General features: G+C 45.9%; 1 protein-coding gene across 2 annotated transcripts in view; it reads left to right on the plus strand.

The window, feature by feature from the left end:
* The window catches only part of SCYL2 (SCY1 like pseudokinase 2), a 366,719-nt gene that overhangs the window by 37,729 nt on the left and 316,887 nt on the right, over window positions 1-12,103 (plus strand). For both annotated transcript variants that reach the window (XM_078678675.1, XM_078678685.1), the window contains exons 2-3: window positions 1,662-1,866; window positions 11,036-11,193. In XM_078678675.1, coding sequence (XP_078534801.1) covers window positions 1,690-1,866; window positions 11,036-11,193 — 335 coding nt within the window. In that variant the 5' untranslated portion in view covers window positions 1,662-1,689. The remainder of the gene's footprint in view (window positions 1-1,661; window positions 1,867-11,035; window positions 11,194-12,103) is intronic.

Genomic DNA, 12,103 nt, shown 5'->3' on the forward strand with positions numbered 1-12,103 from the left:
TTATGGCGCAGAGGTGTGGGGGTATACAAATTGCAGCGGTATCCAAACTGAAGAAAACAGATTTTGTAGAAAGATATTAGGGGCCCGAATCTCAGCGCCTACCTATATATATATCTCAGAAAAAACCTCGGGAGATGGAATAGGAGTTTGCTATTTCGTTTTAGGGATGGGAGTATAAAATACTCACTTAGTTTCCCGTTAGGTTTTAACGAAAATTTGGAGAGCCTGTCTTGCCCATGTGGCATCTGTTGTAAACAAACACTTACATTTTCTGTTTTTCTGTGGATTTCATGTTAGATATACCAAACATTATTTAATTCCTTATTTTAAAGTACATGCTATTATTGATTTTAATTTGTCATTTCATGAAATACAGCAGCTAGGTAGTGATGATATGATCTTCAGAGTAAGCTCCTTCCTGCAATCTGTGGTACGCTCAAGAGTTTCTATGAATATGCCATAGACAAAGGGAACCATTTGCACATATATCTGCTGTTTTTGCACATAGTCTAAAGTTTACGTATTGCAGATTTACACAAAGATATTGCTAGAACTGCTGTTTACATAATGTGTATATATAGTAACTATTTGCACTTTATTGCTATTCTTGCACATTGGTCTCATGTTATTATTGAAGTTTTTATTACCAACCCGTTTTATGCATGTGTTTTATGTGATCATATATTTATGTACTATTGGTTGTGATGATTTGTACTTTTATGGATATTTTATATCCGAATAAAGACCATTTGACATAATTCCAGTGGTCCTGGGTATTGATAGTTGTAGAGGTGGCTTGGTAATGGTGACAGCTTTGATGGTTGTGCATTTTTGGTGATTGGTCCATTTGTGGTGGTATTGGTGGTGGTATTCGTAGCAAATGTTAAGGAAAAACGCAAACATTAAAAGATTACATCTTTGCTTTATATAAAGATGAATGCTTTATTTAATTTGGTGCTGTATATTGTTTCTGCTTGAAATACAAAAAAAGTCATATGCACAAAGAAAAGGAATGGTTTGTTAATAAAATCCTTATTCATAATAATGATAATTAAAAAAAACTCTTACCTGAATAGACTGCATTCACAGAGCTAAGCTGTACCTCAAATAAGAATGTTAGGAAAGAGATTCTAAACTTTGTGTTTTAGTGGTAAACTTAAAAGGAATACACAGTGAAATATGGCATGTTAGATAATTTTGAACAGAAACAGTATATTTGTTGCACCTTGAAGAAAACCTATGTCCATCTTTGTTTTGTGATTAAAGCAAAGCTGCAAAACCAGCAACTAGTAAAGACACCAAATTAAACAAATGAATGCTTAGGGTAATTAGTCAATAGTATTGGCCTTTATTTCAGGCTAAAGTTTCGAAACACCATTAACTTCCTAACAAAAAATACCATATTTTAACAAAGGGCTACTTAATTCCCTTCATCAAAACCTAATGGGAACCCAAACGGGACAACGTATCTGTGCACGAAATGTCATGGCCGTTATGAAAAGTCAGTTCAAGCAGTGGAAAACCTTGAAAATGTGAAAGGGGCTGACCCAAGCTCTCTTTCTCTCTTTTGTATTTTCTTGAATAATTGATGTCGGCAAAAGCTGTCTGTAGCCAGATCTATTGAACTCTGAACTAATTCCAAACATTCCCTGTTTCTTTAGGTAACTTCTATTTCATGACGTTGGAACCATGGAGTCTATGTTAAATAAATTGAAAAGTACAGTCACAAAAGTGACTGCCGACGTCACCAGTGCTGTGATGGGAAATCCTGTTACAAGGGAGTTTGATGTAGGTCGACATATTGCTAGTGGTGGCAATGGACTTGCCTGGAAGATCTATCACGGCATTAAAAAATCAACTAAACAGGTGGGTTTTGTTAATAGATTACATTATTTATTCAACATTACTGTATAATATAGGCTAATCAAATGAAAGTTATGTTGCCAAATCTAACTTGTAAGCAGTTTTAGTTGAGGGTGGCATGGCCAGCAGTTTAATGCATTACATCATACAATCAATCAATCAATGCATTTGTAGAGTGCGCTACATACCCGTGAGGGTCTCAAGGCGCTGGCTGGGGGGGCTGCTACTGATCGAAGGGCCAGGTCTTGAGAAGTCTTCTGAAGGCCAGCAGGTCCTGGGTCTGTCGTAGGCTGGTAGGGAGAGCGTTCCAGGTGAGAAGGATCTGCCGCCAGCGTTGGTTTTCCGGATACGAGGAACTGGGGCGAGGGTTAGGGTGACAGAGCGGAGGTTGCGGGTGGGGGTGTGGAAGCTGAGTCGGTTGTGGAGGTATGTTGGTCCGGTGTTGTGTAGAGCCTTGTGTGTGTGGGTGAGGAGTTTGAAGGTGATTCTTTTATTGACGGGGAGCCAGTGAAGGCTTTTCATGTGGGGTGTGATGTGGCTGCGTCGGGGGACGTCGAGGATCAGTCGTGCCGAGGCGTTCTGGATTCGTTGTAGTCGTCTCAGCAGCTTGGTTGTTGTTCCTGAGTAGAGGGCGTTCCCGTAGTTGAGTCTGCTGGTGATGAGGGCCTGGGTGACGGTTTTTCTCGTGTCGGGAGGGATCCATTTGAAGATCCTGCGGAGCATCCGGAGGGTGTTGAAGCAGGACGCGGAGACGGCGTTTACTTGCTTGGTCATGGAGAGTGTGAAGTCGAGGATGAACCCCAGGTTGCGTGCGTGGTCAGTGGGTTCCGGGGCTGTGCCTAGCTATGTGGGCCACCAGGAGTTGTCCCAGGCTGATGGGGTGGGCCAGAGGATGAGGACCTCCGTCTTGTCTGAATTCAGCTTCAGTCTGCTGTCCTTCATCCAGTCGGCGACGGCCTTCATTCCTCTGTGGAGGTTGGCTTTGGCGGTGTGGGGGTCTTCGGTGAGGGATATGATCAGCTGGGTGTCGTCGGCGTAGGAGATGATGTTGAGGTTGTGCTGTCGTGCGACGTGGGCGAGAGGTGCCATGTAGATGTTGAACAGCGTCGGGCTAAGGGAGGATCCCTGTGGGACGACGCAGATGATCTCAGTTGTTTTTGAGCGGAAGGGTGGGAGGCGGACGCTCTTGGTTCTGCCGGAGAGGAAGGATGTGGTCCAGGCCAGGGCCTTCTCTTGAATTCCGGCATCATGGATGCGCGCTGATAGGGTGCCGTGGCAGACCGTGTCGAAGGCAGCTGACAGGTCCAGGAGGATGAGGGCGGCTGTTTCTCCTTTGTCCATCAGGATCCTGATGTCGTCGGCGGCGATGAGGGCGGTCTCGGTGCTGTGGTTGCTGCGGAAGCCGGATTGGGAAGGGTCCAGGATGTTGTTGTCTTCGAGGTAGCGGGTTAGCTGTTTGTTGACAATCTTCTCTGTCACTTTAGCCAGGAACGAGAGCAGGGAGAGGGGCTGGATATTCTTGAGGTCCTTGGGGTCCGCCTTAGGTTTCTTCAGAAGGGCGTTGATCTCGGCGTGTTTCCAGCTTTCCGGGAAGGATGCTGTCTCGAAGGAGATGTTGATTGTTTTCCGGAGGTGGGGTGCGATGGTTGCGCTGGCTATGTTGAAAATGTGGTGAGGGCACGGGTCGGATGGGGATCAGGAGTGGATGGAGTTCATGGTTTTGATGGTGTCTTCGTCGCTGACCAGGTGGTCAGGCGACTGGTGTGGGTGGAGGTCGCGGGGATGGTGGTCTTGGTGGTGGGTGCGGGGGTGTCGCAGTTGAAGCTGTCGTGTTTTAAAAAAAAAAATCTTTTTATTGTTTTAAAACACAAACAGACCTAAGGAAGGACCATCATAATTACATAGAGCCTGACCGTTAACAAGAAAGGAAACATTGACACTATTCCAGTAATCCAGCAAATCAATGATATAAGTCAGATCAATGTCGCAAGGTCCCTGTACCAGACCTACTGTTGCAGCGTCAAGCCCCCCCCATTCAATATTCCACTACGATTGAAGTTCTGGGCTCTAAGTCATCATTCAACACCATATGCAGATTCTCCCTTCCCGTCTAACCACCCCAACCCCCCCACCCCTGCCGCCGGTGAAGCTGTCGTGGATGTCGGTGATCCTTGAAGGCGGTCCTTTTGGCGGTCCTGATGAGTTGGTGGTGTCTGCGTGTGGCGTTCTTGTGGGCTGTGAGGCTGTCTGGTGATCGGTCACGGAGCCATTTACTCCAGCTTCCGACAGGTGTGCTTGGAGGTCCGGAGGTCTTCGGTGAATCAGGCGGCTTTCTTGTTGGTGTGGTTGGTTGTGGGGATCTTGAGAGGGGTGAGGGTGTTGGCACAGTCGTTGATCCACTGTTTGAGGTTGGTAGCGGCGGAGTCGGGATCAATGGGGTCGGCGGGTGGTCCCAGGGCAAGGGTGGTGGTCAGTTGATCCTTGGTGACCTTGCCCCAGTAGGGGCGTGGCAGCTGTTGGGTGCGGTGGTGTATGGTGGGTTTCCTGAAGGTCAAGTGGACGCATTTGTGGTCAGTCCAGTGGGGTACGGTGGTGTGGTTGAAGGAGACGTGGGGGCTTGCGGAGAAGATGGGGTCCAGTGTGTGTCCAGCGGTGTGGGGGGGGTGTTGTCACGAGCTGTTTGAGTCCGAGGTTGGCGAGATTGTCAATCAGCGCGGTGGAGTTGGCATCGTTGTTCTTGAGGTGGAAGTTCAGGTCCCCGAGGAGGATGTAGTCCATGGAGGCGAGGGCGTGTGTGCTGACGAGGTCGGCGATGGTGTCGCTGAACTGTGGTCGTGGTCCGGGTGGTCTGTAGACGAGTGTTCCTCTGAGGGTCGTGTTGGGGTCGGTGTGGATCTAGAAGTGCATGTGCTCTGCAGTAGTGAGGGTTTAGTCTGTGTTGGTCGAGACTCTGAGGGTGTCTTTGTGGACGATGGCGATTCTCCCTCCAACTCCGTTGGTACGGTCTCTGGGGGAGATCTTGTAGCCCTGTGGGATAGCTATGGCGATGTCTGGTGCTGAGGTGGTGTTCAGCCAGGTCTCCGTCAGAAAGGCGACATTGGGGGCGGTAGAGTCTAGGAGGTCCCAGAGTTCGATGTTGTGCTTGCGAGTGTTGAGGAGGATGCATCTGAGGTGGTTGGGTTCTCTGGTTGGTGGTTTGGCGAGCTGGATGCTGGTGTATCTGCAGTTCCGGCAGGTGAAAGGTCCTTGGATGTGCCTCGGTATGGCCTGGCAGCAGGGGTGGTATAGTCCGGGGTTGAGTGCCTGAAGGGTGCTGGAGTCGTATTGCAGTCTGGCGCTGCGGCTGCAGGGGGTCGGGTGCTGTCCAGGCGCGGACGGGCACGGACGGGCGCAGACAGGCTTGCCTTTGGCCACGCCAGCGGCGCGTCCGCTGCGCTTCTGCGCGGCGTCCTCCATAAGAGGCGAAGTGGGAGGGAGGAGCAGCTAGGGAGCGAGGCGGCCAATGGGCGAGGGGACGGGACACAGAAGGCAAAAGGGGGCGGGGCCGCAGGGGAGCAGGAGCGGGGGGACACAGAGGGCAAGGGCCGCAAAGGAACGCCTAAAAACAGAATACAAAACTACAAAATACGAATGCCAAGGTGGTAAAAACAATTTAGCAGTACAGTGGAGAAACGCAAAAACAGTCACCAGGGGCACACCAGCGGTGAACTCGCGGCCGCAGTGGGGCAGAGTCACGGGCGCACAGGAGGAGCCGTGCGGCGTGGGGAGCGACCTGAGGTCAGGTCACAATCACTGCTGCGCGGCGACCTCCATAAGAGGCCAAGTGGGAGGGAGGAGCAGCTGGGAGCCCCTGCAGCTCCTTCTTCCCTCCTGCAAATTCTGAGATGAATGTTACTGATGCATCATTTGATAGAGAGCAGTACTGTATTGCCTTAGTTGGCTCCCTGATGGCCGCAAGTGGCCATCAGTATCAATTACACTTTTAGTATTCTCACATTCTGTCTCATAGAACTCTTTCAGATATAAAACGTGTTTATCTTAATTTCTCGTAATCTAAAGGTTGCCACTTCCACTCCTATTGATGCACATAATTAGAGAGTCACTCTGTAAGCTCCATTTAGTGATTCTTAACACAGATCATAAAAGGAAGTGCATAATTGTAGTTAGACCAACAATCGTTATTCACTTTGTATTATATTAGAAAAAGATGTGTAAAGACACAAATATAAAAGTTGTTGCAAGATCTAAGGCAAACGTTTAGTTTCCATTTTTTCCTTTTTCCAGTTTTGACACTGTCCAGGAGGTTTTAATTGACACTTACATTTTAAAAATAGATTTTGAAATGTCCGAACTTCTGTTTTATTCAGTTGATCAGAACAAAATGCCTGCTGAAACAAAAAGATCTCAGATGCTAACTTTCCATTGAAAAGTATTAGTAGAAGAACTGCTATATTTTATATAACATACCTTATTTGTAATACATTGGATTTTAGAAATCCTCATGTTATTCTTGGTCTTCATAAGAAAAAGGAGAGGGAAAGGAGAAATAGAAAAGTAAAGCAGTGCAGTGAAAATGCCAGTGTCAAAGGAAGTCAATACTCCACACAGTGATCACCCAACTTAAAAATTCTCAACATTCTACCCAAGGAAGCTTCCGAGGACTGTGATGGATCAAACCCAGATCTTTTGACTGGGTGTGAGTGTTTGATTGGTTCAGATGCTCCGTCCATCACCACCCCCTTTTGTACCGCTTTGGCCGCCATAAGTGTGGCAGAGTATGCTCAGACGTGAGTCCCTTGCTCACTTTGCCACTGGATTCAAGCAAGCCGGGCTGAAGACGGCTGGAATGCCATAAACCAGTCCTCGGAAGCTTGTTTCCGGTCCAGGGAAGGCATGGCTTGGCAGTTCGGGCTGGACTATTCCCATGAGGCACATGGTCAGACTGATTACCATATAGCCATGTCTGAACTGGGGTGGCAGAGTGGGCTAAAGAACGGTGATGGATCAAACCCAGATCTTTTGACTGGGTGTGAGTGTTTGATTGGTTCAGATGCTCCGTCCATCACCACCCCCTTTTGTACCGCTTTACAAATGCTGGCATCTTGGCTGCCCTCAATGGTGAAAAGGAGGCGGGGAGGAGCAAGACATGCATGGTCTTGGTACCAGACTACCTTGTGTCCAAACTGGCGTCCCGGATTGTGCTGTGCTTAAAACTTCTATTACTTCTGTCCTGCTGCTAATCCGGCCCGAGTAAAGGCAGGGCAGTTGCTGTGGTGGAACAGTCTCTCTCAGCCTCGGAAGAGAGTGGTCATCTCCAAGCTCTAGTGCTCTGTTTTTACGGATTTTCAAAACTCTGGAAACTGACTTTGTTCCTTTTTAATTTGTTGTATTATTGTTGAATGTGATGTGGATTCTTCTTGCGCTTGGTCACGAAATGAATTCACAAAGGTGCTAGTGATTGATTGACAAATCTAATTGGAGGTTGTGATTTGTCTTGCATTAATTTCGATAAGCAGTTATAACCGAGTAAAAATAAAACACAACAGTGCTAGATTAAAGTCCATATGTTGTGTAAGAACTAAAGTGATTAATTTATGGCAGGTTGAAGTACCCCCTTTTTTATTTATACCAATTTGTATGATGTCACCAGGAATTGATAGTACTGATGCTTCCAGTCTGTAATTGGAATACAGCATTCGACATTTTTTATTCAATGACTCCGCGATTATGTTGTCTATTTCTTCATGTATAGGTGTCATTTTTTTGAAGCAGTGATGGATAATCAAGGAGTTTCATTGATGACTTATGTTGCTGTTTGCATGCAGTGTTAAAACATTGTCAATAGAGAGTCCCCTAGTTGTGTAGTAGAGGTGGCGAGAAGAAAAGATAAAAATAAGACATTGAACATCTATTATTCTGAAAAGAGCCGATCCATTTTACACTGTTCCTTTAATTGCTTTTTGAGTCTCTAAATAATATATAAAGATAGTATGGTCTATAGCATCGGAGGATGCATTTGACTCCAATCGGGCCAAAATGTTACATCTCCCCTGGTAGATTGAGACCAGAATGTAATTGGTGGCATTGAACACAGCTCTTTCTTTGGTAGTATCACTCAATCCGTATCAGGCATCTTGTTTGTTTAATAATAGTTTGATATCTTGCCAATAAGGCAATACAAACAATGCAATGAGATTCATTTACATTAAGAAATAACATCCTTCTAAAACCTCCACTTGACATAGATGAATGTCATTGCAACTATACACATATTCATCAATAAATACATCGAGGCATCTTGTGATATTACACTTGTTCATGTAATCAAATCAAGACTTATGACCTAAGATCAGTTGTATAGCTACACGGGAATCAGTCTTGAAAGGTGTTAGGTTGGTATTTGTTCAGCCAATGACTGGCAAGTGGGACGGGTTGGTTGGTTGAACATTGTTATGGATGTAGCTTTATTTTGCAAAGGAGGCTCAGCTGATACCAGAGAGGTGTTATGAATTTATTGCATTATAAGGCTTGTATTTTCTTTCACGCTGATACAGTTTGAGTTTGATTGTAATTGTATCTTCCTCACGTTGTCAGGCAGTCTTTAAAACCGAGCTGGCACAGGCTCTGGGGCAAATGGCTAAATCTATTGTATTAAACCTAAAGACCCTGCACCTACGAAATATCTTAAGCAGGTAGCCCCCACCATCGGTGGCCCAGTGACGGATGTGATAAATTTATCTTTTACCCAAGGAGTGGTGCCCCCTAGTTGGAAGGGAGCGGTTGTCAAGGCTCTCTTGAAGAAGCCTAATTTGGACCCCGCTGACCTTGCCAACTTTAGGCCTATTTCCCTGCTCCCCGGCCTTAGCAAGGTGGCGGAGAAGTTGGTGAATCGTCGCCTCTCGGGCTTCCTGGAGTCCAACTCCCTTCTGGGTGACTCCCAAACGGGCTTTCGCCCCGGTCAGGGGACTGATACTGCCCTGCTGGCAGTCGTGGAGAATGCCAGGAGCATTTTGGATTCAGGGGGATCGGTGGCAGTGATCCTCCTGGACCTCAGTGCGGCATTTGACACCGTAGACCATCAGGTGCTTCTCCAACGGCTGTCGGGGGTGGGGGTCTCTGGGATGGCCCTGAAGTGGTTTGCGTCCTTTTTGGATGGCCGGACGTTTGAGGTGTGGGAAGGCCACGAGAAATCATCATCGGTCCCTCTCCAGTGTGGTGTGCCACAGGGCTCATCGTTAAGCCCTACTTTATTTAACATTTATATGGCCCCCCTGGAGAGTGTGATACTGCCCCTGGGTATCAAGATTATCAGCTATGCTGATGATACTCAGCTGGTGGTAGGGCTTCCCCAGTCGGCTTACCATCCCGACCGGCTGCACACGTGTTTGGATAAGATCTTCACGTGGATGTGTAGCTCAGCACTCAAGCTTAACGGCTCCAAAACGGAACTGATGATGCTGGGGAATTCCCCTCCCTCCTTATCTCCGAGCAGCTGGCCTAGCTACCTGGGAGTGGCTTCCACCCCCAAACAGGAGATCAAGAGCTTGGGGGTGTGGTTGGAGCAGGACCTTTCTTTTAAGACGCACGCTAAAAAGACCGCAGGCGTGTGCTTTGGTCTGCTCCGATCAGCCCGGAAGATCTTACCTCTCCTCCCAGTGGCCTCTAGGAGGTTACTCATCCAGGGGCTCATCATCTCTCTGCTGGACTTTAGTAACGCGTTGTTTCTGGGGCCTCCAGAGTCCACCCTAAATAAACTGCAGCAAGTGCAGAATGCGGCCGCTAGGCTCCTGATGGACGTTCCCATGCGTCAGTCTGCCCGACCTGCGCTGAAGGCGCTGCACTGGCTCCCTGTTAAGGAGAGGGTGAAATTCAAGGCACTTTGTATGGCCCATAAAATCTTGCAGGGGAAAGGCCCACCTATCCTACGGGACATGGTTCAATCTTATAAGGCTTCCCGTTCCCTCCGTTCAGACCATCAACATCTGCTGCAGGTCATGAGGGCAAGGAAGGTAAGAACTGGTGGCAGAAGATTTTCCATCAACGTGGCCATCTTGTGGAACTCCCTTCCTAAGCACTTGCACTCGGAAACAAGCTTCTTACGCTTTCGCAAGCTGTTAAAAACCCACCTGTTTCCTGCTTAATTCCTGTGTCGTGTGTCATGGCGTCTCTCTCTGAATAAGCGCGGGGATGCCCAAGGGTAACCAGGCGCGGTATAAAACTCCTTAATAATAATAATAATAAACCTATTCCACTTGCATTCTCATGTATCTCTTCACTTTCGAGGGCTCGCCTGAATATTACTACTGTGGTTGTGGTTTATAATGCCTTTTGTAGGCGGACTTCGCATCGTAATGTATGTGCTGTCCCTTGGTTTGCTTTTCAAAATAACAAAATTGATTATAAAAAAAAAAACTGAGCTGGGTTTTCTTGAGAAACCTAATGACTTAACTTAAGTCCTAAGACGAGCATGTGGCACCTCCTACAGTTGAATAGGAACAGGGCCTCAGAAGAGTTTTTTTTTTTTTTAGCCTTTCTGAATGTGAGGATCTATTTGATTCCTACTTGCATTGAGGTAAAGTGTGCCATTTTTGAAATGCAGAACAGAGAACGGTAAGAGGAGTGCTCACTCCAGGTTTGTGTCCATGCAAGGCAAAGGCTTAGCTGCTGGATATCATTGACCATTGTGGGTCAGAGGTACGGTTGCATGTTATCAGCATACTGATGGATGGAGAGGTTGTGGGAGGCAAGCAGGGTTTTGTGGGTTTTCATCTCTAGCATGAAGATAATTAGCACGGGGATGGTACTATTGAGATCAGTTGGAGAAAGAAAAGATGTAAGCTCTTTATTGGAGACGTCACTTTATCAGACCAATCAGGCTGTTCTACTTTCTTAGCATGTCTTGTAAAACTATCTGATTGTCTCTCTCATCAGTTTGACACCACAATATTATCCTTTTACATTTAATGTCTTTTCAGAAATGACCTCCCTTTAAAGAGTGTTGTTAAACATAACTTGGAGGTCACGATTTCTCACCAAAGTTACTCCTGTGTGCTCTCATATGTACAGACTTAAAATTAAATTAACATTTTTGTGAACCACTTTTAGCTGATGTACTTTTAGCAGCTATATAAATATAGATACAATCAATGGTATTATATCTTTCCATTATTAGGAAGTTGCAGTCTTTGTATTTGACAAAAAAGTGATCGAAAAGTACCATAAATTTGAGAAGGATCAGATTGTTGATTCTTTAAAACGAGGAGTTCAACAGCTAACAAGACTTCGACACCCACGACTACTTACAGTTCAGCATCCGTTAGAAGAATCCAGGTAAAATATAAAAGATCAAAAATATTTCTTCTTTTTTTCTCCCCATCCTTTTCCCCTGTTTCACATTTGCCTATTTTCCCAATTTTTCCGATACAAACCCACAGGCAGCATCTTTGCAGAGGCACGCTCTTTAAATACTGTATTGTTACTTATTGTTTAGAACTCGTGTCCAGAACTTAACACACTATCCTCCAGCAGAAAACGCTGCTCTTAGTTGGAAGAGCCACTAAGTGCTATACTTCATGTAGTACTTAATGCTTCTAATGAGGCACTAAAGCCTATTGTTAGAAGGGTAGCAAGCTTTAACTTAGAGGAGTGTTTGGTTGGAAGAGTGTTGGATTGCTTTCTGGCCTATAAAGCATACACTTTGGCATCAATTCCAAGTGACTTCCTCCATCTGTCAGTATATTCCGGACTCCTTACTCGCTATCGAAGTCCATGTCGCACCTTTTTTCAGCCTGTATTTCTTCCTTCACAAGTATCTGGGTCTTGTATGCATGCACCTAGTGTTGTGATGTCTAGTTACATTCGTTTAGATAACTAGCATTATTTAAAGTCTGTAATTTGGCACAATATTGTCCCAGCTCTTTGCTGCTGTGCCGTTAATTCCATTTACATTGTGTGCTGTACAAAATAATATAGTTAAAAATAGTCCTTATTCATTGTGCACTTGATCATCCCCATTGATTGAATGTAGCATTCCAAGGGAGTTCCCATTTCACAGGAAAAGTAGCGTGTTCTGCCAGTATCAGCCTGTGGTAGTTCAGGGGGCAGAATTAATTTCATTACATGTAAGGAGATGCTTTTATTAACCCAGAAATTGATCAGAAAGGGAACTGTAATATTACCAGAACTCTACCAGGTTCAAGCTGTTTTAAGATAAGTGTAAGCAGAGAGGTATTTAAGATTT

Source organism: Lissotriton helveticus, chromosome 1_1 (assembly GCF_964261635.1).
Source record: "Lissotriton helveticus chromosome 1_1, aLisHel1.1, whole genome shotgun sequence".
Lineage (NCBI taxonomy): Eukaryota > Metazoa > Chordata > Amphibia > Caudata > Salamandridae > Lissotriton > Lissotriton helveticus.